Source organism: Sturnira hondurensis, unplaced genomic scaffold (assembly GCF_014824575.4).
Source record: "Sturnira hondurensis isolate 20B ecotype Veracruz unplaced genomic scaffold, ASM1482457v3 Scaffold0021555, whole genome shotgun sequence".
Taxonomy (NCBI): Eukaryota; Metazoa; Chordata; class Mammalia; order Chiroptera; family Phyllostomidae; genus Sturnira; species Sturnira hondurensis.
Genome location: NW_028094186.1, coordinates 5,638,033 through 5,665,969, shown reverse-complemented (window position 1 = coordinate 5,665,969; position 27,937 = coordinate 5,638,033). Strand labels below are relative to the sequence as shown.

General features: G+C 50.3%; 1 protein-coding gene across 3 annotated transcripts in view; it reads left to right on the top strand.

The window, feature by feature from the left end:
- The first annotated feature begins 262 nt into the window (after positions 1-262).
- Positions 263-27,937, top strand: part of OTUD3 (OTU deubiquitinase 3) — a 37,107-nt gene continuing 9,432 nt past the window's right edge. Inside the window, exons 1-8 of one of the 3 annotated variants that reach the window (XM_037032790.1) lie at positions 263-627; positions 8,774-8,922; positions 12,917-13,029; positions 17,358-17,480; positions 18,062-18,193; positions 18,651-18,747; positions 19,914-20,098; positions 21,251-21,444. In XM_037032790.1, the coding sequence (XP_036888685.1) occupies positions 404-627; positions 8,774-8,922; positions 12,917-13,029; positions 17,358-17,480; positions 18,062-18,193; positions 18,651-18,747; positions 19,914-20,098; positions 21,251-21,427 (1,200 nt within the window). In that variant the 5' untranslated portion in view covers positions 263-403 and the 3' untranslated portion in view covers positions 21,428-21,444. Of the gene's footprint in view, positions 628-8,773; positions 8,923-12,916; positions 13,030-17,357; positions 17,481-18,061; positions 18,194-18,650; positions 18,748-19,913; positions 20,099-21,250; positions 23,313-27,937 lie in introns of those variants that run through there. The other 2 variants (XM_037032791.1, XM_037032789.1) reach the window with 2 other exon arrangements.

Below are 27,937 nucleotides of genomic sequence, written 5' to 3'. Positions count from 1 at the left end.
AGGCTCACAGCTAGAGTTAAATTTTTTAGTTTCCATTCTTTCCTCGCTTTTGCCGCAACTCTCATCCCACTCTGACCAGTCTGTATCTTTTTCCCACGCTGTGCTCCCTGGACGCCCCGGCTCCTCATTTGGAGTACTACCCACCGCTAGGGGGAAGAGCAGAGGCAACAAAGATGTGTGCCTCTCTAGCCCGCCCAGGCGATATCTCTATGATCATCAAGCCCCGCGGAGGGGGCGGGGTTCTGCCACGTGACCGGAGCGCCTGGGGTCGGCGCAACCGTGGTGATCGCGTCGCCGTCGCTGGGCTCTTCGGCCGCTGCGCTTCCCTTTCTGTGGACCAGAGTGGCCGCCCCGCGGTCCTGCGGCTTTTCCTCCCGCTGCTGCGGGCCGCGGGGCCAAGGCCATGTCCCGAAAGCAGGCGGCGAAGAGCCGGCCGGGCAGCGGCGGCCGGAAAGCCGAGGCCGAGCGCAAGCGGGACGAGCGGGCGGCCCGCCGGGCCCTGGCCAAGGAGCGGCGGAACCGGCCTGAGTCTGGCGGCGGCGGCGGCGGCTGCGAAGAGGAGTTCGTGAGCTTCGCCAACCAGCTGCAGGCCCTGGGGCTGAAGCTGCGGGAGGTGCCGGGGGACGGGTGAGGCGGGCCCGGGAGAGCGGGGGGCGGCGCCGGGGGATGCGCTGGGCGACGCTCCGGGCTGGGCGACCATCGCCCATCCTCGTCCGCCCTCTCATTTCGGCGGCTCCGAGAGCCACCCGCGAGCCAGCCGCGCCCCAGGACAGGGGGTCCAGCGGCTGGAGAGACGGCGAGGCCCCTCCCCGGGGACGCTCGAGTAATCTCACGTTCCCCTTCCCCCCTCCAAAGGTTAATGGCGAGGGCCGTGAGGAAGCTGAAGAGGTGCGGAGAAAGAAAACCGGAGCAAGTGTTCTTTAGATCGGTGTGCAGGAAGGCCTCTTTGAAAGGTGACATTTAAGCTGAGTCCTGCAGGCATGAGATGCAGCCAGTCCCTTGAAGAGCGGGACGGCAAGTAGAGCGGACAGAATGACGGTCATAGAGGCGTGGGCTTCTCTTGGTATAACAGTTCGCCTCCTGGGAACCCTTACTATAAGGGGTCTCCTTACCCCCTTTTGGGAAATTAGGTCTGTGAGGGCCTGTTTTTGGCTGAAGGCAACTTCTCTGTTTATTTTCATGGGCCTCAGTTTCTCAGTAAGCAAAAGTACTTACCCAAGCTTCCTTGCGGTTTGGAATGGAATCTAGGTCCAGCCTTTATAGGGATGAATAAATGGGCGGGGGGAGAGTGGGAGAAAGGAAGGAAAAACGGATTAAGGAAAGGGGATGTGGAAACAGGAGCCTGGATGGAAGGAGGAGGGTAGGGGCGGAGGGAGGAAGACAGGTATTGATCAAGACCGTTAGGCACTGGCGCAGAATTCCCTTCCCCTACTTTCCTACACATGCTCGGTGCTGTAGACTAACTGGGTTTGGAGTTTGGTTGTATTTTATTCACCACCACCTAGCATAGCCCAGTACGTACGTAGAGGCATTCGGTGCATTTTTGTTGAATGAATGAATGAATGAATGATAGAAATATTATAGCGGGAGGCCAGCTAGACCCTCACCAGGGCCTCTCAAAGGGGCATTTGCTTAGTGAAGTCCCAGCAGTCTTTGCTTTGTTGGGTCTTGCTTTTCATGTAGTACTTTGATTTTGTTCAGATAAAAAGTTTATTAACTATTCAGGGCCTTATTTTAAGCAAACTCAAAAGCACAAGACACTGCTATGTACATCAAAGCACTAGTTGAGTATTTTGTAGTGGGATTAAGGTGGGGCTGTTCCTTGCCCAGGATTGGATGTTTGTGTCTGCTGTACTGGGTATGGTATTCTCAGCATTAGGGTGCCCAGGAAATGGAAATACTCAACAGAAGGCTGCTTAGGAGCAGGAATCACACCACAGGAAGTTGCAGGATCTTGAGGGAGCTTTCCTGATGCGCTGGGAGACCGGGGGTGGGGGTGGCACCTCCCCGCCCACTGCACCAAGAGCACTCTTCTGCAGTTAGCTGAGCAAGCGTTGGGGAAGCAAGGAGCTGGGACCACACTGAAGACTAAGATACAGAGTTCCTAGTGTAGTCAGAAATGTAACAGGGGGTCTCAAACATTTTGGTCTTAGGACCCCTTTACACTCTTAAAATACTGGGGACCCCAAAGAGCTTTTGTGTATGTGGGTTATAGCTAGGAATATTTGCTGTATCAGAAAGGGAGGAACATTTAAAACAAGATTACACAAACACATTGCGTTGGCTTAGAGCGATGGCCTGTGCATGAGGTAGCTTCCAGAGAGTGCTGCACACTTGTGGGAGAGTGAGTGTGACAGAGAGAAGCAACATCTCAGTGTTGAATTTGGTGGATGCCCTGATGGGCTCAGAGGTGCCTGACCCCCAGACCTTGCCGCACTTTGAGAATGTATTACGTATGTAAATAAAGTCTGATACATTCTCAGCAGTGGTGGATTATAGCAGTGCTGTTGAGGAGGACATGGCTGATGCTCCTTGAAGTGGTCAGCGCGGCCTTCTCGTTCATTCAGCAGGTTCTCCTCGGACGCACACTGTGCTCAGTGCCTCTCAGAGGTGGTCCTGTGCAGGCCGGGTCTCGGGGACCACTAGGAGCACGCTGGGAGGACGTTCCAGGGTGGGGGGTGACATGTGAAGGCACCAGAGGACATTATTTTTAAGAGGCCTACACGTTTTTAGGATGACATCATGTAGGGTGCGTGTTAGAAGTCGGGAGCAATGAGGCCGTAGAGGCCAGAGGTCAGCTTGACTGGAGTGCTCGTGTTTCTCACTTCCGAGGCCTTTGTTCTTTGGACAGTGGTAGGTAAAATGATAATGCCTCCTGTGCGGGCTCCACGAAGCTAACCCACTCTCCCCGAGGTTCCCATGAGGTGGACTGTGGCTCAGCCCCCCCTTAGTGCCTCGGCACTCTCGGCTGTGTGGTGGTAGGCTGGGTCACTGCCACCGAGGGCGTCTCCTGTGTATGTGGTGGGCCGGCAGGCGTCAGCATGTTCTTTTATTAATATTTATTGAGCACTCTTTGGGAGGTATAAAGTTACGGTAATATAAAAAAATAATTGACAGTTGTCACTCTTCCGTCTTTCCACTCTGGTCTGATTACAATGTGGAGAGGCCTGAGAGAGCGTCTTGCCATGCGAGCGTACCCATTGCGGGTGGTACAGCCCTTCTCGCACTCTGGAGCCTCCGGGTGTTTGGGGAGAAATTAGCCGGTGTCCCCTGAGTCTGGTGTTTCCATGAGTTGAGTCAGTTTTGCAAAGATTAACCAGGGAGCTATTTATAGGGTTTTGTAATGCATCATGGGTCATTTTCCTGTTTGTTATGTTGTCTGGAAAGTGCACCCACGTAAATTGGATTCAATTTCAAAACAAGAAAGAAATATTTTAACCTTGATGTTGTCCTTAAGTCGTCATTGGCTATATGTGAAAAGCATCTCTAGTTGCATTAGGCAGTACAAGCAACATCAGCATCCTGTGAACCGTATCCAGTTGTAGTTACTCCATGTACCCCAAGTTACATAAGTAATGAGAGTGTTCCAGAATTAAAACGTTAAAGAATCACTGCTTTTAGCCATTTAGCTCTGTCTCAAAACACGTTGTCTTATTTTTTATGTTGTTTCTGTCTCGGTGATGGACGGGCACTCACACACCATCTTGCCTGTTAGTTACCTGTATCGTCCGCACAGCAGCCCCATCTCTGTCTAGCATGGTGGTTTTCAACCCTGGTGACGCCGTAGAGTCACCCGGGGACCTTTGGGAGCGATGCAGTGCCGGGCTCTCCCCCAGATTGGCCACACCAGCGTCTCAGGCAGTGCAGCCTGCTTATTGATCATTTTCTAAAAGGTCCAGAGGTGATTTTTATGTGCAGCCATCATTGAAAACCACTGATTTATTAGAGTTTAGAATTTTAGGCTAGTGTTTCTCAGACAGCACGCAGCAGAGTTACCTGGAGGGCTGGCTGAAACGCTTGGCGTGACTCGATTCCTGGGCCCCAGCCCCAGTCTGATTCAGTAGGCCTGGGGTGGCTCCGGAGTTTTCATTTCAGACAGGTTCCCGGGTGATGCCAGTGTTGCGGGGACCACACTTTGAGAACCAGTGAGGGAGAGCAGTGCTGCCCAACAAATTCAGTGGAAGCCGTGTGTGTGATTTAAAGTTTTTCCAGTAGCCACGTTAAAAAACTACAAGGAAACAGGTGAAACTATTTTAATATGTGTTTTAAGCCACTCTATAAAGTATTTCAACATATAATCAATATAAAAATTTTTAATGTGAAATTTACATTTAAAAAATACTATTCAAAATCCAGCACTCTACCCCCACAGCACGCCTCAGTTTGGATTAAGCACATGTCGCGTGCTGAGCAGTCACGCGTGGCTGTGGCTGCCACACTGTCCCGTGCAGAGGGACGGGGTTCTTCAGGGAGAAGTGTACAGGATTCGGAGTCTGTGCAGTTTGTGCCCATAGAGCTGTAAGCTTCCTTTTATTCACTAAAACCGTGTCTCTGTAGCTCTGGCGCTCCAGTTTTATATTATTGTACGAGTGTAACATACCTTCCATCTGAACGTCAGCAGTCCTTTGTGTTCGTCGGGTAGGCAGTGTAAACCGTATCGTTTCGCCCTGGCTGGAGTGTCGAGTGGGTCGAGCGCCAGCCTGTGAGCTGAATGATTCCCAGTTCAGTTCCAGGCCACAGCACATACCTGGGTTGCGGGCCAGGTCCCTGGTTGGGGGTGCGTGTGCGAGGTAACCAGTCAGTGTTTCTCTCCCTCTCTTCCCCTCTCTCTAAAAAAATAAATAAAATCTTTAAAAAAATTCCTATCATTTCATCTGAACACTTCTCTCCTACAATGCAGTAACCAGAATGGTACCCAGCCCTCCAGCTGTAGACTGACCTCAAAGAATAGAACAGATCCTGCCTGCACGCCCCCACCCCCGCCCTTTTGTGCGTGCGGACTGGGATTACTGCAGCCCAGGAACCCAGGAGTTTTCCTAACAGTAGTGGCTCATACCAAATGATGGAGCCCAGAAAACCCTTACCTGCTGCCGTGCATTTGGTTGTTTTGGGGGATGCAAATGCAAGGCCTTTACATACGTCCCAGTAGCGCTGTAGTTCTCAAGGGGGGGTGACTCTGCTCCCCTGGGGGACGTTGGGCAATGTCTGGGGACATTTTTGGTTGTTGTCACAGCTGGCGGGGAGGGAGGTGGTGGTGGTGCTACTGGTATCTAGTTGGCAGAGCACGAAGATGCTCCCGAACATGGCACAGTTAACAGGACGCCCCCAACAAGAATTACCCCCAAATGTCAGTAGCCTGGGGGTTGAGGAGCCCTGTGGTGTGTGATGGGTGAGGGCGTGGCCTCAGGAAACAGCGGGGTACCCCGGAGCTCCTTCGGGCGGTGATTGCTCTGTTGGCCCCTGTCAGAAAAGGGGGTGATTTGTCTCTCGATTTTTCATTTCAGTGATTTTTAATGAGCTCAGGAAAGTTTGGTAAATAATAGAAAAGTATTAAAACAATATATATGTCAACCTTTACTTCTTTTTTAAAAAAATATATTTTATTGATTATGCCATTACAGTTGTCCCATTCCCCCCCTTCACTCCCCTCCACCCTGCACACCCTTCTTGGGTCCAACTTCTTTGGGACTCTCTGAGCTTCCTGGATTTCCTGGAAGTCTATTTCCTTTGCCAGACTGGGGAAGTTCTCCTTTATTATTTGTTCAGATAAGTTTTCCACTTGTTGCTCTTCCTCTTCCCCTTCTGGTACCCCTATAATTTTGATGTTAGAACGTTTAAAGATGTCCTGGAGGTTCCTAAGCCTCTCCTCACTTTTTTGAATTCTTATTTCTTCATTCTTTTCTGTTTGGTCATTTTTTTCTTCCTTCTGGTCCTCTCCCTTGATTTGAGTCCCAGTTTCCTTTCCATCACTATTGGTTTCCTGTGCATTTCCCTTCATTTCAATCAGTTTAGCCTCCATATGTTCCTCTAATTTGTGGATAAAATCAACCAATTCTGTGAGCATCCTGATCACCAGTGTTTTGAACTGTGCATCTGAAAGGCTGGCTATTTCTTGGTCACTTAGAATTATAGGCTCTGGGGCTTTGAGCTGTTCTTGAGTCATAATGTTAGGTCTGTTTGCACCTGTTATGTCTGAGGGGCGGAGCCTTAGGTGTTCACCAGGGGGGTGTGATGCTGTACATGGGGGCGGGGTCAGAGAGGGGAAGGAAAATGGCGCTTTGCTCTGCTCTCTCAGATTTCTGTCCCTTCTGCTGCTTCTCACAAGCAAATTGGTCTCCTCCGGTGCTGGTTCCCGGGTGTGTGGGCCTGTGTACTCTTCAGGACCCTGTGGGTCTCTCCAACGAACTCTGTCGGCCTGGGAGCCTCTCCCGGAACCTCGACTCTGAGAAAGTCCAGTTGGTGCTTTTAGGCTCTTATTCCCGTCGCTGAGGCCCTAGCCTGCCGGGTCTGTCTCACTGTTCGCTCCTTCGTTTGGTTTATCTGCACGCGAATGTGTGACCACAGTCAGCCACCTGCCCTGCACCCTCACTGGGTCCTCCCGTCGCCACCCCACGCCTGCGATCCACCAACCACCTCCCCCTCCGCTCTTGGGTCGGTTGGACCAAAAGATCTTTCCAGCCTGACCCCGCTCCGCCGATGCCTCTGCCCCTCTTACTGGTCTGGCTGAGTGGTTCATTGTTGTCCAACTTCCTGAGTTGGGATCAGGATGATCCTGATGCTCCAGTTGGATCCTGGTGATCAGGATGCTCAGGTCAGTTTTCACTGTTTTGGCTGTGTTTTTGTTTCTAAAACTTTGCTATCTTTAAATTTAGTTGTGGGAGGGGCCACAGTGTTTCCACCTATGCCTCCATCTTGGCCGGAAGTCCTCAACCTTTACTTCTAATTCTACTACCTTGGAGTAACTACAGCTGACATTTTGGTGCCTGGGTTTGTGTCCTGGGTCCACCACCTCCTGGTTACGTGGCCTTGAGCGAGTTGTCTGGTGGGATAGTACTAGTGCCTGGTTCTGAGTTGTGAGGGCTGAGCACACTGACGCCATGTGGAGTGTGCACAGCAGTCCCCGGCACATGGGGAGAGGTGTTAGGACATGGTTTCGGTGTTCTTGCTTCGTGTACGTCTGTGTGCGGTGTGCAAGTGAACGTGTCTGAGCTCACGTGGTGTGGTTTTATACCTGCTTTTTTTGGCTTAAATGGGGAACATTTGCCCGTGTTACTAAGATTTCTTAGAAAGCATGTTACTTTCTGTAGAATACCATGACTTTTCATACATTAAATGTAAAAATAAATAAAGACGTAATTGTGGGCTAACTACACCCCTTACGCTGGATTATGGAATAGGTGTGGTGGCGGCGGATGCTTGCAGGTTTAAGGAAAGTTTGAGGGGAAAGCTTAACTTTGGAATGCTTCAGTCATTATCTTTTTCTCTGTGGCTGAGAAAAGACTGCCTGTTAGATTTAGCAGCAGATACCTCAGTCTGCTGTAGCACACGGTGTTCTAGCCTCTTCCAGAGCCTTGCCTCCGATCGATGCACAGCTTCTTGGTTCCTAGTTTATAGAATCTCTACATTTTTCCTCCCCCCTTGCAAAAAAATAGTATAAATCCTTATATGTTTGAAGAGATTCCTGCCTCTATAAAAATAGATTGAAAGTTGAAATAAAAATTTTCAACTTTCTATTGAAAATTTGTTTTTCTGAGTTGAAAATGAAAAAACGAAACTACTCTTCCTCCTGTGCATTTACGTCTGACGTCCTTCTGGAAGGACTGATACATTTATATTTTGGAATTAGAGTCTCATGGGTTTTCATGTGGAAGAGGGAACAGTTTGGTGTGAAATGGGGCAACTGTTGGGCTTCAGAACGGCTTGTTTGCGTAGCTCTAAGGAGACTGGGTTGTGTGTGTCTTTTTCAAGCTCTGTGTCTCTTAGCTCTGTGTCTGATATACTTCGGAATTTTATGGTAGAAGTCTTCTGGGGGTTTGAAAGTGATGATAACTCTTAAAGCTTAATTAGCAGCATTTTAATTTTGGAAACCAGACAAAATGACAATCAAGTTGTTTGTGTTTCAAGTTTTCACTTGGCAGGAGTAGCAGCAGCCCTGTGGCCCCTGGGTGACAGGGGAGGACCTGGGAGGCAGGACAGTGCCACGGCCAGTGTAACCACGCCTCATCCGAGTGCCCCGGTGTTCTTAGGGCCAAAGCAGGGTGCCGAGTTCAGTTGCTTGTATCGGGAGCTTGCCAGAGGGTCATCTTGTGGCTGCTGTCTGCTGGGTGACCGATGAGTTAGCTGGGCAGCTGTAGTGAAACCCGTTTCAGGAAAGAGGCAGTAGACACGATTTGCCACTTGGAAGAGCGTCTGGGAGTCAGAGCCCTTGTGAAGTGGCCTGCAGTGTCCGGACCCTGTGTTCAGGCCGTGCGTGTATCACCGGCCTCACCTGTCAAAGCAGCTGAGGCCCAGGAATGTTTAACGACTTTCCTTCGTCAGCCGCCGCTAAGTGGGGAAAGCACCCTGGTTTGTCACTTGTTGCGCAGGTAATGTTGTTGGACACCTGCCCTGGTGCTCTCCCCTGAAGTCTGGGAAGGATCAGGGGGTGTTCGTTGAGGCTGCCTCTTTCCTGTGTATGAACGATTTCTACGGGTGGCCAAGCGTGAGACATTGTTGGTTTAGATGAGCTCAATTAATTTTTTAAAGGTTTTGACCAGCGTTTTTGTTTTGATAGCAATTGCCTGTTCAGAGCCCTTGGCGACCAGCTGGAGGGACACTCACGAAATCACCTCAAGCACCGACAGGAGACAGTGGACTACATGGTAAAGCAGCGGGAGGATTTCGAACCCTTCGTAGAAGACGACATTCCCTTCGAGAAACACGGTAGGTTTGCCGTGGGACGCTGGGTCCCCCAGGAGGAACACCTTGGGTAACTAAATCCGTCAGCCTCCCCGCTCCCAGCCAGAGATTTGGTTACGTAGGGGACGGCATGTATTGGACAAAGTCTTGTCTGCTCTGTAACAGGCGGCATGCTAGGCAGTTGGGATTCAGTGGGTTTCATGTGAATGCCCTTAATAAAAATGATGCTGTGAAGTGACGTGGGGGAAGCAGGCTATAAAGGAGTAGGCGTAGATTGGTCCTGTTTTTTAAGGTAGATACACTAGAGAAACTCCGGGAGGACACAGACATTTTATGGTTGTTTATCCTTGACTCCAGTTCTTTTCAGAAACCACTTACTCTTTAAACCCCTCTGAAGGGGAGATAATAGTAGCACCTATTCTCGGCTCCTTTGGGGGAGATTAAATTGAACGAGATAACTAAAATTAGTGCTTAACTGTTAGCCATCTGGGGATGATGGGCCTGTGTGTATTTTCAATTAGTGTCTGTAGATTCTTCTGATTTCATTTCTTAAACTTTTTAAATGTTTGTTTTTTTATTATAGGAGGGGAGGGAGGGAGACGGAGAGGGGAGCAGAGAGAGAGATCAATTTGTTTTTCTACTTATTTTTGCATTCATTGGCTGATTCTTGTACGCGCCCTGACCGGGGATCGAACCCACAGCCTTGCTGTATCAGGACGGTGCTCTAGTCACCCAAGCTACGTGGCCAGGGCTGTGCCATTTCCTGATTTTAAATGATCATGTATTACTTCTACAATCAGAAAAATCAATAAAGTTATTTTAATTTCTCACCAAAAATCCAGACACATCCTGTTCTATTTGGGGCACATCTTTTAGTGATTTTAATTAATTCCGTATTAGGCACAAATCTAGTAAGAAAATGCATCTGAGCTTTTAAACTTTAATTTGACAGGTACTTACTGAGGATGTACTATGCCAGGTGCTGATATATTTGTTTTACAGTGGCGTTTTCATCATAGGATTCACAGTCTTATCTGTGTCTCACCAGGGAAGAGAGTATTTCCTGTGCTCAGAGCTCTACTCTGGGGACCATGTCCGGAAGGAATGGGGAGGCAGAGGAGTTGGGGTGCCCTCCACACTGGCCAGATGAAAGAGGCAGCTGCTGGGGGTGAGGAAAGGGGTCCAGATCAGGACACAGCTGGCAGTTGGATTGACAGGGCTCACTGGAGGTAGAGGGAAGGGAGAAGGGGACAAAGGTGACTGTGTAGGTTCCATCTGGGGAGTGGCTAGGGAGCTGCGCTGTTAGCAGGGGAGGGGGCAGCTGTCAGTGATGGTAGCTCACAGGGGATGGACTCATTCGATGGGCACCAGCAGCAAAGGGGATGCAGCAGCCAGACGCCCCGTGAGTTGTCGCTGCCCATCACCGAGCTGATGGTCCTGCTCCCTGTATGCGTTTGGTCTGGCGCACAGACACGGCTTACCAGGTGGCCAGCAGCCCACGGATTAAACGTGGGTCTGTGGGGCAAGTTTTGGAGTTTAGCTGCAGAAAGTGAATTGTGTCATTGATCCAATTAAAGTAGTTTGGATGAGGAGAGTGGTTAGCCCTGGCTGGCGTGGCTCAGTGGATTGAGCTCGGGCCTGCGAACCAAAGGATCGCAGTTCGATTCCCGGTTAGGGCACATGCCTGGGTTCCCAGCAAGGGATGCACGAGAGGCAACCACACATTGCTATTTCTCTCCCTCTCTCCTTCCCTTCTCCTCTAAAGATAAATAAATAAAATCTTTTTTTAAAAAGCGAGTTTTTAGTTTGTGACTTGAAATTCCACTTTAAACATCTTCAGTGAAGGTCATTGGTAGATTTTGGGGTGAGATAGGGCAAGGAACTTGTGTCCAGGGTGAGTCACTTTAGATGTCAGTGGGAAAACATTTTCTTGAAATGTCACAGTGCATCCCTGATTGCTGTTTGGTGCTTCGTAAAGAATTTGAGCCTTAGAGTGAAAGGTGGCTCTGACTGCTGTAGCGATGTGGAAGGAAACTTAGAAGTCTGCACGTTCTGTGTGCGTGTCACTTGAAGACCAGACTTACTGCGTTGTCACTCATATCAGAGTTTTGGGTCTCGAATGTCCGCCTGCCTTGCCACGCTGAGAGTCTTGAGGGCGGGGCTGTGTCTCTTCCCGGCATGGTGACGCCTGGCCCATGGGAGGCTCTCGGAAGATACTTGTTGGCTGAATAAATGAGAGGCTCACTTAACTTTTCAGGACTTGGTTGCCCTCTCATCTTTCTGTATCTTTTAGGATTATTTCCCTTTAGATGATGGCTTTGGAGAATTGGCAGTCTTTTCCCCAAGTGTGTAGATATACAGATTAGAATCCTGAATGTTCTTAATGCCTCCTCTCTGTTCCTCCCCATGCCCGGTCATTCAGCGAGTCTCGTCATGTCCACCTCAGTATTTTTTCCTCTCCTCTTAGCACCTCAGGAGGTCAGGCCTCTGCGGTCCTGTGGATGTTTGCCTAGATTTCTTCAGTGCTCTTTTGACTGGTCTCCTTGCCCGTTGACCTGTTCAGTTTGCTTTTTGCAGCAGTGTAGTGACCTAGATGCACGTCTAGTCCACCTTTCCCCTGCCCACAACCCCTTGACTGCAGGGTAAAGTCCAGCCTCTTGAGACCTTTGAGAGCCGTGATTTTCTTATTTCTCTTTCCTCGTCTCCCACCCTGCTCTCTTAGCATTCTGAGTTTCCGCGGACTCAGGTGTGCTGCCGCCCCTCCCCTCCCTCCATCTCTCCTCTCTGCCTGGAACATCATTTCTCTTCTGTGTCTCTATCTTCCACTTGTCACTGGGGAATCAGCCTAGCCGTCTAAGCTGAGTCTCTGGTAACACCTGCCCCCGCCCCCCCAGCTCCTGCCTCAGTGGCTTACGACCCTGATCTGGGTTTGCAGGCGTGGGGGTTCCGGAAACCACTCTCAGGTTCGATAATTTGCTATAAGGACTCAGAGAATTTACTGAAGGCCCTTATACTCACAGTTACAGTTTATTGCATGGTGAGGCTATAAGTCAAAAGTAGTCAAAGGGCAGAGTCTGGAAGCTTCTGTTGTCCTGGGGATGCATTACCCTCCTGGCATGTGTGTGTGATGCAGAGTTGTCAGCCCTGAAGCTCCCCCGAACTCGGTGTCCCGTTTCGTCACGGGGGCATTACTGATTGATTGCCTCGTTCCCCAGTTCTCACTTCCGGCTGATGTCACATGGTCAGAGTTGAAGAGCCCACTGTGACTAGCACAGACCTTCCTGTCACTTGGGAAACTTGAAGGGTTTAGAGGTTATCTCCCTGGGGCAGAGGTCAGACCTTTCTTTGGGCAAGGCCACGTTCTTTACCTGCATCCCCTTCCTGTAGCCCTTACACAGCAGCAGTACCCGTCTTCTGGTTTGCCTCCCACTGACTGTGACCTTCTCAAGGGCACACTGGGACAGGCTGTGAAACAGAGTCACCAGAAGCCAGGCCCTTGGAGTCAGGCTGCCTGGGCTGTAATCTCAGCTCCGCTGTGTACTGGCTCTGTTAGCTCAGGCACAGTTATAAATTACTCCGTATAACTCGGTTTCCTCATCCGTAAAATGGCGTGCATGATAATGCCTCTCAGAGCGTCGTTTTGAGGAATAAAAGTGCTAATCGTGAGGAGTAAAGCAGTGCTGGACACGTAATATGCATTCATTAATGCGAACTATTATAATCACTATTTATCGTTACATTTCCTGGGTCTTTTATAGAGGTAGGCTCACAGGAAGCATTCAGCAAATAAGTATTGAAGAAGTAAGTGAGTGAACCCTTTCTTTGTGGACGATTGGTGTGCTTTTGAGCAGCAGTCTGCGTGCTGTTCAGCATCCGGGTCCCTGGACTCGGCCAGAACTAGCAGACTTTTTAGAGGCGCACCCTTGTTTCTCACTGTCTGGGGCTAAATAAGCACCAGAGCTTGCATTTGGGTTTTTCTGTTATAAAGACTTTAGTTTTCTCTCCTGTTTCCATGCAGTGGCCAGTTTGGCAAAGCCTGGTACCTTTGCTGGCAATGATGCAATTGTGGCCTTTGCAAGAAATCATCAGTTGAATGTGGTGATTCATCAGCTTAATGCCCCGTTGTGGCAGGTAGGTCACCGAGTCAAGAGCTTGTCTTAAGCTCTTCTTCAGTTGCTTTGGGGACATCCTAAATGGTGGGGCGTGGCCTCTGCTATTGAGCCATGTAGGGCAACTTGGACTGTGAACCTGACCGAAGACCGGAAGCTTGTGGTGGCTTGGATTACTCTGTGCCAAGTTCACATGGAGTCTGGAATATGTAATTCAGAAGCCTTTAGGTGCCAGAAACATTATTCAACATGCAGTTAATTGGGTAGTTTGGGGGCAGAGAGCCTAATGTAGAACTACTGTTGATAATTCTGTAAAATATCTAAGTGATAATACAAAGGGCCACAGAAGTTTAGTTTGGACTATGCCTAGTCCCACATACATGTGTGTGTTTTTAGGTGAGGGGAAATGGACCAAATTTACCCCAATAACCGTTGCTAAAAAGAGTGTTCTGACTTCACGGCCTAGGATGTCAGATTCCGTCCCACTGGTCAGCTCAGCCGTGTGCGTGGCCCCCGCGGTTTCTGGGCAGCAGCTGAGGTTTGACAGCAGGCGCCACGTGTGAGCTGTTGGACGGCAGAACACGTCGCCGAGCCATGTAGTTCCCTTTTATTTCCAGGCTGCGAAGCGCTTTGGGACCCTCAATCGCCCTGACCTCCCTCCATCAAACCCAACATTCTGTGTGGAAGGTCAAAGCCTGGGTGACGGTGTGTGGGCCACCGCCCCGCGCTCTTCGTCCTCATGGTCAGAGTGCTTCCTGCGCTCTGCAGCCCCACCCCTGCAGGGGGGGCGTGGGATTTGTCAGCCCTCCCCCCTCCGCTACCCCTCCACTTCTAACTTGTTTTTTTTTTTAAATTAGAAAGGTCAAACACATGAATTGTAGAAAAATTTGAAAATCCAGAAAAGCCAATACAGGCAAATAAAATTCACCCAGAGCCACATTCCCTAGAGATGGTTACTGTTAACATTTAGTGTGTATCCCCGTCACTCACACACTCTGAGCTGTACAGACATTCATACGGAACTGGGAAGATAGGTATCACGGGGTGTTTATGCACCCTTCAAACACACCTGCACACACTTGGACATGTCCTTGCATATGTAGGCACACACTCGTGTGTCCCTGTGTATTACTGTGACAAAGGCAGCGGTGGCCTTTTGCTCGCTGTTTTCATGCACCATCGGCCCGTATTTTCCTGTGTAAGTTGTTTAACCCGTGTGACTAAGCGGTGTAACCTTTGCTTATTAAGAATAAAGGTGAGTGGACTTCCGCCAAGATGGAGGCATAGGTGGAAACACTGTGCCTTCTCCCACAACCAAGTTTGAATACAACAAAGGTTTGGAGAAACAAAGACACAACCAAAGGACAGAAAATTGAATTATACGGAAGTCTGACTACATCTAACCGCTCAATGGGGATGGTAAGAGGGGCGGAGCCAGCAGCGAGCAGGGTCGGGTAGGACAGATCCCCCGACCCAGGCGCGCAGGCAGCCAGAACCAGTTGGGATGCGGGGCAGACTGACCCTGGTCGCACATTCGCGCACAGTGAGACGGACCACGCAGGCCCCAGGGGGCGAGGGCTGACAGCGGTGGCACACTCTCATGCAGCAGGACGAAACACGAGGGCCCGGTGACATCAGTAGCTGCGGCACCTGTGGGGGCTGCTGCGGCGGGCAGCAGACAGGACGCCATAGTCCCTCTTTGACCCCGCCCCCACATACAACGTCACAACCCATCGACTTAGTTGCCCTGTTCTAGTGAACACTTTAGGGTTCTGATCCTGCTATGGAACAGGCACGAACAGCCCAAAAGATGGTGCAAGAAGAACTCAAAGTCCCAGAGCCAATAACTCTAAGCGACCGAGAAATTGCCAGCCTCTCAGAAGCACAATTCAAGACACTTTATCAGGATGCTCACAGAACTGGTAGATTATAGTCACAAATTAGAGGAACAAAGTCACAAACTAGAGGAACATATGAAGGCTAAACTGATTGAAATGAAGGGAGATGTCCAGGAAACCAATAGCGATGGAAAGGAACCTGGGACTCAAATCAATGGAATGGACCAGAAGGAAGAAAGAAACATCCCACCAGAAAGGAATGAAGAAATGAGAATTCAGACAAATGAGGAGAGGCTTAGGAACCTCCAGGACATCTTTAAACGTTCCAACATCCAGATTATAGGGGTACCAGAAGGGGGAAAGAAACAGCCACGAGTGGAAAACTTACTTGAACAAATAATAAAGGAGAACTTCCCCAGTCTGGCAAAGGAAATAGACTTCCAGGAAATCCAGGAAGCTCAGAGAGTGCCAAAGAAGTTGGACCCAAGAAGGAACACACCAAGGCACATCATAATTACATTAGCCAAGACTAAAATGAAGGAGAGAATCCTAGAAGTAGCAAGGGATAAGGGGACAGTCACCTACAAAGGAGTACCCATCAGACTGTCAGCGGATTTCTCAAAAGAGACCTTATAGGCAAGAAGGGGCTGGAAAGAAGTATTCCAAGTCATGAAATCCAAAGACCTACAGCCAAGATTGCTTTATCCAGCAAAACTTTCATTTAGAATGGAAGGACAGATAAAGTGCTTCTCAGATAAGGTCAAGTTCAAGGAGTTCATCATCACCAAGCCCTTATTATATGAAATGCTAAAGGGACTTATATAAGAAAAAGAAGATGAAAAATATGAACAGTGAAAGGACAGCAAACTCACAGTTATTAACAACCACACCTAAAACAAAAGCAAACCAAGAGGACAGCTAGATCAGGAGTGGAACCATAGAAATGAAGAACACATGGAGGGTTAGCAACAGGGGAGTGGGAGGAGGAGAAGGGGGGAGAAGGTACAGAAAATAGCGTAGAGAGTAGGTAGAAAATAGATAGGGGGGAGGGCGAGAATAGTGGGGGAAATATAGAATCTAAAGAACTTGAGTTATAAACTAAGGGGGGAGAATGGTGGGGGAGGGAGTGTGCGGGGGGAAGGGAATGAAGGGGGGAATAGAACAACTGTAATGGTAGAATCAATAAAATGTATTAAAAAAGAATAAAGGTGAGTTTATAGAGATACAACTAACATATTGGAAAATCAGCCCTTCTCAGGTGTATATTTTTTGGGGCCAATGTAGTCATGTAACCACCGCCGCTGTCAATGTGTAAAGTATTCCCATTACCCCCGAACGTCTCCTCATGTCCCGTTGCAGTCCCTGTCCCTCCGCACATCCCCGTGCCGCAGTCACCAATCTGACTCGGCTCTTACAGTCTGGCCCTTCCAGAATGTCACCTTAATGGTAGTATATAGCCCTTGTGTCTGGCGTAATGTCCTTTTAACAAAATGACAGCAAAATAATGAGACACTCCGTGGGCCGGGGAGGAACTTCGCAGGGAGGGGAGCAGTAGGGGTGTGTGTGCTCCGGGCTGTGTTGCTGAGTGTGCTGGGCTTGGAGCCGGGGACGCTGTTACCTTCTTCCCTGTCCCAACTCTGTGTCGTTCAATTACCACTTGGAAGCAGAAGCCATCAAAATCGTTTGAATGCACAGCAGAGGGACCCTATTCTGCAGGGAAGCTTACTCTGTCATCTGAGTGACCATAGCCTGCTTTTCCTGCCTTTGATGACATAATTTTATTTTTGTTTCTCAATTCTGTAAGTAGTTGTAGAAAATAATTCTGCATAGTTAGAATTTTTTCAAATACATTTTTATAGGCTTCTCTTTCATGGATTGCTAAACATTGAAAGTATATGTTTTAAAATAAAATATCTTTGCTGTATAATGGAACTACTGTATTCTCTGGATCTCCTCCATCTTCCCCCACCCCAGTGAACCGTCTCATGAAATTTAGGAATTGAAACTGCTTTGGTTGCTACTGTCATGGGTAAGAACTCTCGCGTTAGTAACAGGCAGGTGTATACAACGATAGAGACGCTGAAACCTACATGTCCTTTCTGGGTACAAATGGAGTGGGTGTCCCTGTGAGCTACATAAACGTGTGTGACGCAGGGAGTGGGGCTTCGGGCCTGACGAGTCTACACCCGCCTGTGGGTCTCCCCTCAGGAGGGCCTCTGCCCGGAGGGAGGCGTCAGTGCCCTGGGACTGACGCCTGTTCAACCTCACCGAACTCCCCCAGGTTTTGCATGGGCATTTTCATGTGGACTTACTTCCATGTGCTTCCATGCTAAGCATGTTGAAGCTTCCATGCACGGATGGGAGAAAGGGATCAGAACCGCTCTGGACGCGCCCGCTCATTCCCAGTCATTTCACGTAGAGCCTTTGGACTGGGCTTCCTGGGCTGTCTAGGTCTCTCCAGGGGCTGCCGCCATCCAGATCCTCAATGGTATCTCCCTTCTCTTGCTTCCAGATTCGTGGCACGGATAAGAGCAACGTGCGGGAGTTGCACATCGCATATCGGTACGGAGAGCACTACGACAGCGTTCGGAGGATCAATGACAACTCCGAAGCTCCCGCCCATCTCCAGACGGATGTGAGCGAGGCCTCTGTCTCCTTCTGTAGTCTCAGTTCCGAAGGAGCCAGGTCGAGAGCTGGGTGCCCAGAGCTAAAACCAGCAATGTTTTTATGGACACTCACCTTTATTTAACAATCTGTGGGCTTTGTTTTTTAAAAGATTTTATTTATTTATTTTTAGCAGAAGGGATGGGAGGGAGAAAGAAGGAGAGAAACATCCATGTGTGGTTGCCTCTTATGCGCCCCCTACTGGGGACTTGGCCCACAACTCAGGCCTGTGCCCTGACTGGGAATTGAACCAGCGACTCTTTGTTTTGCAGACCAGCGTTCAGTCCACTGAGCCACACCAGCCACAGCTCTGATGCCATTCTTACCGAACAGTTGATCCATATCTTGGGCCGCTCTCTTTAATACTTCTGTTGTGGACTGGAAATCTCAGTACTTGGATGAAGTTTAGCCTAGTCATAGCTCTTAAGATTGTTTCTGGAATCTTTTTCCTATATATTGCAATGTTTTTGAGATTAGAGTGTCTTCCTTAGTTGAAGAATTTGAACATAGTTTACAGGAGTTCACGATGATTACTCCTAAAATTTCTTTTAGTTTCAGATACTTCATCAAGATGAATCCAACAAAAGAGAAAAGATCAAGACAAAGGGGGTCGACTTTGAAGACAACCTGCAGGATGAGGTGGAAGACGCTGTCCAGAAGGTTTGCAGCGCAACCGGCTGCTCAGTTAGTATTTCTGCCCCGCAGCGACCCCGGCCTCTGAACCAGCGTTGCTGTGCTCAGCCCACCTGCTCGTTTCGTGGTGCTGCGCCCGTGCCCCATGGCCCGGATGGGCCTGTGGTGTTTGCGGTTTCATGGGGTTGTGTGATCAACTTAACAGGCGCTGTTGGCTCACTTCTCTCTCGTGTGTAGACTTTACCCAGTACTGCTCAAAGGCCCAAGGAAGCACGTGGGTTTTTTCCTGATGTTTGTGCAAGCAAAAGCATTTTATAAAGGGAATTTATTTGTATTAACCAGTTATTCACGTGCCCAACTTTATTGAAAACCAACATTTTTTAAATGGAAAAGGTCTTGAAACCTTGTCTCAGTTCTCACTATTACGTCATTTTGTTGATCAAATTGTGGCAGCAGAGGCAGGAAAATGTTTCCAGAGTTTTCAAGTGTTTCTTTGTTTTTCGGATAGGATTTTAATCTGATAGTCCAGAACCTGGAAGCTGAAAATTATAATATTGAGTCCGCAATAATTGCCATGCTTCAGATGAACCAGGGGAAAAGAAATAGTAAGTCCATGATTGATATTTATAAGCTTTCAAAATGATTGTATTGGTGATTTTCCAAATATTTATTTTTAATCAAGTCACAGAAGTAATTGTGCTGTCCTTTTATGTATTCATTTAGCAATTGCTTATTGAGCACTTTCTGTGCAGGCTACTTCCTAGATGATAGTCCTGCCTCTGGGGGAGAGTGGCAGGGATGGAGACCAATGCCTGACCTGCACCAACGATGTGTGGCGGAGTTGCGGGCCCAGGGTGCTGGGGCCTGCAGGAGAGGCTGCCAGACCCAGTTTTGGAGGGGCAGAGAGTGTCAGGGGAGACTTTATCCTTTTAGAAATAAGATTTTTTTATAAAATAAAAAAGATAACTAAAATTGGATGGAGAGAAAAATACCCTGTTGTTCCAATGGAAATACTTAGATTACTAGCATCTGCAATTCTGGTAAAATACAGAATTATTTTTACTTGAACTGAATTTAATTTTGTGACACAGAGGAAGGAAGAAAGATGTGATGTCTTAACAGTTTTCTTGAGTCATTTATTTAAAATGATTCCAATACTTAATTGCCAGACACTGTGTGGCAGGTGCTACTCCTGGCATTGTAGTTTTCCGTGTGACAGGGCACGCTGTCACCAACTTCATACGTTTGCTGAGTCGTCCTAGGGAGCAATGCTAGCCTGGCCTTTGTGACTGTAAAGCAGCCCTGTCCAGTATCCGTGCTGCCTGGTGTGCTGAGTGCTGGGTGGCTCCGTGAGGCGGAGGAGCCACGATTTAAGTTTCATTTAACTTGGAATAGTCATGTGTAACTGGTGGCTACTATACTGTAGCAAAGCTTTACATCCTGTTTCTTTTTCTGGTTTGGGGGTGCAAATGAAAGATTTCCCCCTAAATGTTCATGTTAAAAAGTGGTTTATCTAATGAAACAAAACACTGCTTGTAGGAAGCTGATGATGAGGCTGGGCAACAGGTTACTTATAAATTTCCAAATTTTACCAATATCTTTTCTCTATGTTCCCTGCTGTATTGATTTGATAGTACAATTTGCCCCAAGGAAACTTGCTCTCCGGATGATAGAGAACTAGGGGCCCGGTAATTTTGGAGTCACTTGATAGGAATCGATTTGTGTAACTATTTTTGGTTCTCAATTTTAATACAATATCTCTCTTTGGAAGATGCAGAGGAGAACCCCGAGTCCGGTGGCCGAGTGCCGAAGCAGAGCGGCCCCATATGGGAGGAGGGTGGCCGTGGCACCGGGACTTTTGGAAGTCAGGGCTTAAATGAAGGCAGGACTGACAACAGTAAGGCGCGGGCCAGCCCTAGTGAAGAGCACAGAGCAAATGCAAACCAGCTCCCGAAGGTGCGGAAGGTGGGGCTGCGAGGGCGCGTGGTGGGCTGCTGTAATTCCGTGGCAGTCGTGGGGACTTGGGCTCGTCTTAGTGCGTAGTTTCCTTTGGGTTTATAAAGTGGCAGTTGTAGAAAGTATGGGGAGTGCGTAAGGGATGGCAGGAAGCAGAACGAAGGCCCCTCCTGCATGGTGCGCGCAGTGACGACCGGAAGTGAAACTGAACTTTGTGGGCGCGTGCACACCCGCCTTTCCCACCCGGCGTTCCCGTGGGCACAGTTGCTTTCCACATTAATTTGTGCTGTAAAACCCCATTTAAAAAAGATTTTAGAGCGGCAGGAAAGGAGAAAGAAAGAGAGAAACACAGGGAAGCGAGAGAAACATCGATCAGTTGCCTCCCGGATATGCCCCGACCGGGGGTCAAACCTCCAGCCTGTTGGTGTACGGGGTGATGCTCCAACCACCTGAGCCACGCGGCCAGGGCTGCACAGTCCCATTTTTAAATAGTTACCATGTGCAGTGAACACTTGCAGCGTTTGCTTGTATAAATCTGTATTTTGCATTACTTTCTTGGCTAAAGTCCCAGGAGAAGACTTGATAGGTTAAAGGGCATGGATATTTAATTTTTTTAAAAGGCTTTTTGGTAAATTGTCAAGTGCTTCCCAGAAAGGTTGTGCATTTCCCTTGCCACCCCCCATGCCTACAAATAGTTTATGACGCCGTTTTAAGGACTTTCACCAAGAAGTTCTGAGCTCAAAATGCAACCTGATGTAAAAAGCCATGGGTGGAGGCAAAAATGCAGTGAGTTTCTGGAGTTTGTTAGCTCCAACCTGGGGCATTATGTTCTGTAGAGAAAGGTGTCCTCTGGCATGGTTGAGGGTTACCTCTTGCTGGCCTCGGGTTAGCATTTTTTGTGTCATTTTGAATTGGTTTGTGAGGAGAATGGAATTGATTTGTTTGCTCGTTCACAAGGGGATGGGATGTACATTTCAGTGGAAATTTGAGCAGTAATGGAAACCATGTCACGTTTGCTCTGTTTGGTGGGGTTTCTTGGTCCTGGTCTTGGTGTGAGGTGGCCTGTGCTCTGTGCCTCTGTCAGCCCCATGCCCCCAGCAGGCGCAGCCTGGCCCAGCCAGCGGGCGCCTCACCCAAGGTCTTGCCTTTCAGGTCACCAGCCGGCAGCGGAGGGAGCAGCAGCGCCTGGAGAAGAAGAAGCGGCAGGAGGAGAGGCACCGTCACAAAGCCCTGGAGAGCAGGAGTGGCCACAGGGACAATAACAGGAGCGAGGCGGAGGCAAATGCGCAGGTCACCTTGGTGAAGACCTTTGCCGCCCTCAACATCTGACTCACCCCGAGGCGGGCGTGGGGGGAAGTGATGGAAGGCGCCGGGAGGGCACGGGCTCCCCAGGGAGGCCACGGGCTCCCCAGGGAGGCCGTCCTTGGCGACAGCCCGAAGAACCACACAGGAGCGTGCCCCGAGTTAGTGTCCGTGCGCTGCCCCTGCTGCGTTCGGGTTCCGTTAGTGATGTGTGTGATTTAACGGAAGTCCAATGAAGCGGTTCGTGTTCTGTAACTGAAATGCTGAGTTTTAGGGTGGGTTGCTAGATCAGGAAACACCTTGTGGGTAGGACTCCATTTGCTCTGATAGTGCCGGAAACCAGAGTTCAGTGACCCTGGGATCTTTCCTTCAGCTTTGGGGTGAGTTTTGATGTAATTGTTCATGAAGTAGTTTAGACGAATTGCAGGAAATTCAAAACGACAAGTTCCCTTTGTTTCTCTTTCAGCTTTGGACAGGTAATATTAATATGCAGGATAGTCTGTACGATCTCCAACTCAGGAACCTGTCTAGGTTTAATTTTCTTTTAACCCAGGTTAATCAGAAAATACTTCAGGAGGTGTGCTCTGCTCTCCCCAGGTTCCGGGAGCCAGGGCCTGGCCTGCGGTCCGGGCGGGACTCAAACCAGGTGTTTGTCTTTCCCGACTCTGCTGCCGCTGCAGACGGGGCCCAGGTGCGGGGGTTCGTTCACACTGCAACCCTGCGATTCACGCGCCTGCTGGTCGGAGAGGCCTGGGCTCTGCGGGAAAGGCGTGGTGTTGTTGAGACTTCGGTGCGTGTGCCGGGATGCCGGGGCGACGGCCCGTTGCTGCTTATGGTGGAGTCGTGGGGTTCTGGCAGCGTGGAGGGCTGAGCGGGGGAGTCGAGGCCGCTCTGGAGCGTTTGCCTAGGAAGAGGCTCACGAGTACCTGGTTTTGTAGGGGAGAATGTCTGGAAGAATAAGGTTGTTTGTCTTCATATTGTAACTGTTTTCTTCCTCACTTTTCTAGACTTAGATGCCTTTGGAGAAATAAAAGGTAACTTGACCTGTTGCTAAGTTTTTGTGTGTGTTGTGAAAGTGAACCGTGAAGTGCTGCCTTTATTTCTGTTTAAGCTCTGTCTGGGCTTCTGGTGTTGGGAAAGCTCCCTAGAGCCACCTTAAAGCATCGGGGAGTTAGGGCGGACCGTCTGCGGCAGGGATCTGGCGGTGGTGGTCTGTCACTCCCGAGACGAGTTAGGTGGATGTGGCCCTGAAAACTGGAATGTCTGAAGTGGCCAGTCTTGCGTAGTCTGTACCCTGTGGGGACCTAAGAGGTAAGGAACACTGTTGAAAAGGTCAGTGTTGCCTTCACCTCCTCGGGTTTCAGAGCTGGGCGAAGGAGAGCCCAGGGAAAGCATTGACGGCGCGGTGGGCTGCGTCTGGGCCCCCTGGGCTCATTGGACTGGCTGCCAGTAGGCGGTTTGCTTTCTTCGGTTTAATGATGTGTTTTAATTTTTTGCTTTTTTTCTTTGGTGACTTTTTGGAGTTGGAGCATCAGTTGCCTCTAGGGGTTGCTCCCAGGACATTGTAGTTTGGGCATCTTCTGGCACAACACACTGTACCATCGCCAGGTTGAGAAACTGCAGAGCGTTCTCTCCTTGCAGCTTGCGGAGTCCTGACTTTGAGAGGCGCTGGGGCTCGGTGCAGACAAGTGGAGGGTCTCCACCACCTCACTGTCTCCACGGGGGTGGGGAGAGTGCAGGAGACCAGATCCTCCCCGAAGACCGAGATTGTGTGCCAGGAATTCAGGAGAGTTCGGAGTCAGAAATAGCTTAAGGGAGGCTTGTTGTCAGAAGTGGTGGAATCGATTTATTTACTTTGTTAGTGGAGGTGGCCTTGGGCCCTAGCAGGTTTTAGAAGTTTTAGAAGCTGCTAGAAAGTTAATAAAGAATATTGGGCACATTTATTTATAAATTACCTAAATCTGGTAACAGACTCCAGCATTTCTGGAGTAAAATAGCAGTGGGTTTGAACAACTAGTCAGCCGGCTGCAGTAATGTTCTTTTGTCACTGTGTTGTAGCTTTCTGGCTGTCCCCGGTCTGCGTTGAGTACGTTACCCATCAGGGATGGGTGCGTGTGTATCCACCTTCAGCGATGTCTTCTAGCTAAGGGTTCGAATGTAGACTTCACCGCCTCAGTTTCCCTGAAGACTGAGGTGGGTGGAGTCTGTGTACTTAGTTGCCTTCATAGTCACTTGAAAACCACTCCACGGGCGGCCGGAAGGGAGGCCGTGTTCAGCCCCACACGGCCGCCGTCGGGGACACGTCCCGGGAGGGCTGCCTGCGTGCGCTCCCGTCAGGAAGTGGGTCTCTTCTAACCTCTGTTCCGTCTCAGCTGCCACGTGGGGCTTCTCAGCAGCCTTCGGTGAGGCCAGGAGAAGGGGTGGGGCTGCGATCTGTAGCTGCTTAGTAGACTTAAAGGTTTTATGAATCAAAAACAGATTTTTTAAAAAGTCAAAACAAGAAACAGTTGTAGTGGCAGCAGCTTTGTACCAGGGAGGTGGGTGTATTAAAACGACACACAACCGCAACTTCTGGGGAGGCTCGGGGCCCCAGGAGGTGTTAGAGAGTGTGTGTGCACATCTAACTTCTCTGTGCCACACACGCGTGCTTCGGCACCGGTGAGGAATTGGAGCGAAAGGAGAACCTTTAATGTTAGCCAAGGTTGTCTGTGGTTTCTTATTTAAGCTGTGAAGACACCTCCAAACCCATTTTGGATCCGAGTCCTTGCGAAGTGGGATCTCCCTCTTGGGGCGCCGGGTGCTGGGCTTCGAGGGAGCCTTTGTGTGGGTGGTTTAAAATGCCCCATTTCCCTGGGAGCTCTTACAGCGTGAAACGGTACGGTCGGGGCGGGCGGGGGCCACACCATGCGGGAGAGCTGCTCATATAGGAAGCAGGTGGGGTCAGACGGACTTTGGCATGGACTGTGCTCCAGTGGGTCCCTGTCGTCCACGTGCAGTTTCTCTCGTTCGAAGAAACTTGAGACTCTGCCTGGGTTTTTCTGGGCAGACACAGGATGCGATCAGTTACCTCCGTGCAGTGTGCAGCCTGGACATTCAGTCGGCGAAAGGAAACTGGACTCCCTGTCAGGGCTGGCGCGGTCACACGGGGCCTGGGGGCGGGTGGGGAGGGGCTGCGAGTCTGCGGTCGCTACGGCTGCAGCCTCTCTGGCCCCCACCCCGGTGGGTGCACAGCTCATCACCTTGACGAGGTGCCTTCGTCACCTCGAGCCTCTGAAGCAGACCTTCAGGCCCAGGGCCCAGTGAAGCCTTCCTGTTCGTCAGTCTCGGACCCGCCGACCCGGCCCTCTCAGCTTTCCGAACAGACATGGCTGAAACCCTGGGCCTCCTGACCAAGGTTCCGGGTCATGGGGGCGTGGCGCTGCTTCTGAGGTGTGTTTTCCAGTGGGTCGTGTTTTTTTTGCTGATGTTGAGTTGGAGATCCGGATGGCATCTTTAAATTAGAGCAGGTCCCCCACCATCTTCTCTTGGAGGGGGAAATGGATGGAGTGGAGTGGGCATAGCGAGCGCCAGTCACAGCGCAGCGCCGCTCGGAACCACAGAGCAATCCCTGGAAAGCCCTTGGGCTCTCACCCATTTTCCCCGAGGGCTTGCTTTCCAGAGGCTCACTCTCCCCGCTGGCTACAGCACTTCATAGCGCCCTTGCAGGGAAACCGGGCGAGAGGGCGGTGCCTGTAAAGACTGCACTTCTGGAAAAGCAGGACACACCCAGCGTACAGAGTGGCTTCTGCCCACTGGGCTGGCAGCCGGGGAGGCTGTGATCTCTGGACAGAACCTCCGGGCCCTGCCCCAGCCCTCTGTGTCCAGCTGGGCGCTGCTGCCCGCCGTCCACGGCCATCACAGGCCTCAGCCTGGTGGGTCCCTCGACCAAAACTTGAGGAGCACTGGTGTGGGGCTCCTCACGCCTTCCTACCCTCCTTGTTCATCTCCCCTAGATCCTACCCTTCCAGCATCTTCCACCAGCACTGAGCTCAGGGAGAAGAAAAGAGCCAGGACTTCAAACCTCCGTGTTCCTCTTCCTGAGGCAGACGTGCGGGGGGCGTCAGGCCCCTTTGTGGAGGGGGCGTGCGTGTCTGTGGTGAACGCAGCTTCGCAGGCTCAGGAACCTTCTCTCTTTTCTAATTGCACTATACTTGTTCTCGCTTCAGTCTGGAGATTAAATGTGAGACCTCTGTGGGGTCCTGGCCCACGGACCCAGCAAGCCTTATCCCTAGGGCTCGACAGGGGGAGCGGGACCTTCGTCTGGTGTCTACAGTCCATTTCCTCTAGTCTGTTCGCTTCCTCCCACAGACTGGGTTAATCTGAACCATTTCATTTTTTATTTACCAAAGTACTGTACTTGGCTATTTGCAGTGTTTTCAAAACCAAATGTTTCTTTCATTGTGTTTTCAATCTTCAATACTTGGTGCAATAGAAGCTGCAAAGATGTGCCACTTTATCTATGGGAAATTTATTGCGTACCAATAAATTCTAGTTTAAAGACAAAGGTGCAAGTTGTTTGTGTCTCTCCGATCACTCGCTCTTGGAGCCCAGGAGTCTGCGAGCGCCTCCTGCGAAGAATCCTCTTTGGAGACCTTGCTCGAAAGGCACGTCCTCACGGAGTGGTATCTCAGTGCGCGTGCATCTGGGGGCCCGCCAAGCTGAGGTGGCGGGTTGGAGTGTCAGGGCAGGGGAGCGCACACTGGCGGAGCCGTCCCCAGGGCCTGGACCCTCGGGATTCCTGCTGGGTGTCTAAGAGCACCTCTGATTATTTGGGGCAGAGAAACCAGGAGCAGCTCTCTGGCTGCCACCTTGGGCTCTCTGTGGAACTCTTGAGAGTTTGACCCCATCCTAGGAGGGGCGCACTCCACCCGACACACAGGGACACACAGGGACAGCGGTGACTCAGCTGGAAGAGGCCCTCAGAGAGGGAAGGGGAGGGGTGGCCCAGCCCACACCACGGGTCTGGTCAATTGGAAGTCAAGATTGGTTTTGCCAGGCCTTGCCTTGCCTCTGCAACTTGAGACTCCCTCTCCTAATTTTGTCCTCGGCGCCTTGAGGTACAACCAAAACGTCATAAAATACTTGGCCCCAGGATGGCTCTGGCCGGGGCGTTCTTGGGCTGTAGTGAGGCAAACGCTGAGCACCACTTTGGTTATAAAGGGCGAAGATCGGTCCTGCCACTCGATTGCCTCTGGCCTGGCAGAGGGCAAAATTGCCCACTTCGGAGAAGCTTGTCCAGGTCTCCCTGCGGTCGAGGGACTTCAGTATTTCAAGATAGTCCATTTTTACTCAGTTTATTCACCCACCCAGTCATCCAGGAACTCCCCGAACCCACATTTATTGAACCTGTACTGTGGGGGTCCTTATTCCTGGGCATGAGTCAGAGGTGGACCCTCAACAGTGTCAGTCCCGGGTGAAAGTGGGGAGAACGCGTCCCCTAAAGAAGGTAGCGCAGGGAGGGCTGTGTGTTCAGAAGGGCACTCAAGGACGCCTTGGGGTTGGAAGCGATGGGATTAGGAGTGGGAGGGGAGACAGGACGTGGAAGTAGGGAGCTAAGGCATTTTGGACGGAAGGACCAGCATAAAGAGAACCCTGAGTGTGCCGTCCCAGGTGTTCAGGGCAGGGCCGAGGACATGCAGTTCGTTTAGAGACAGACTGAAGTACAAAACGCCAGTCACGTGCCTTGTGCTGCCGGAAGACAATGCTCATCCTGAGTGAATTGCAAAGGTCAAGCGAACGTAGTCTGCCCTGACTGCGTTTCCAAGTCAGCTGCTGGTCCCTGTGTGCCCTTTGACCTTGGCACACGTCACAGGTAGACGCCCTCTGGGAAAAGTGCTGCGCGCTCTCCCCCACCCGGTTACGCCTCTGCCTCTGTCTCTCAGGGGCATCAGCTCGGGGCGCTGAAGGTTAGTGGTTTTCAGACATGTCCACTTAAGAGAAGTGAGCACTCAAGAGTGCTATCAAATAAATTAGCATAATATTTGTCATATGTATGATGCCACTTCCCTAGAACAATTCCAGTGATGTGTCCATGGGTTCACTGGGACAGATTTCTTTCTTTTTTTTTTTACAGTTTACTGTACTGTGGGTGCGATAAGGCAAAAATAAGTGGCTTAGTCTAGATGCAGCTTCACTAACACTCCAGCGACTTTGAGTAAGTTGTCTCATTAAACCTTAAAACCACCCTGCGGGCTGATGGTTCTGTCCCCATACGGCACACGAGGAAATAAGTAACTCAGCCAAGGTCATAGATAGGAACCCGGGGCAGTCTGCGTCCAGCATATCGGAAGCCAGAACAGGAAGCCAAATAACGGGTAGAAACACACTGCCCAGCCATTCACAGGAGGGTGAAACCTGCCTCAGGTGGAAAAGCTCTATGGAAAAGGCCGCATTTGAGATCTGCCTTACGCCACGTGGACTGGAACACGAGGAGGAGCAGCCCATGGACAGGAAGCTCCTGGGTGGAAGGAAGCTGTTGCGCAGAGGTGTGGAGGCAGG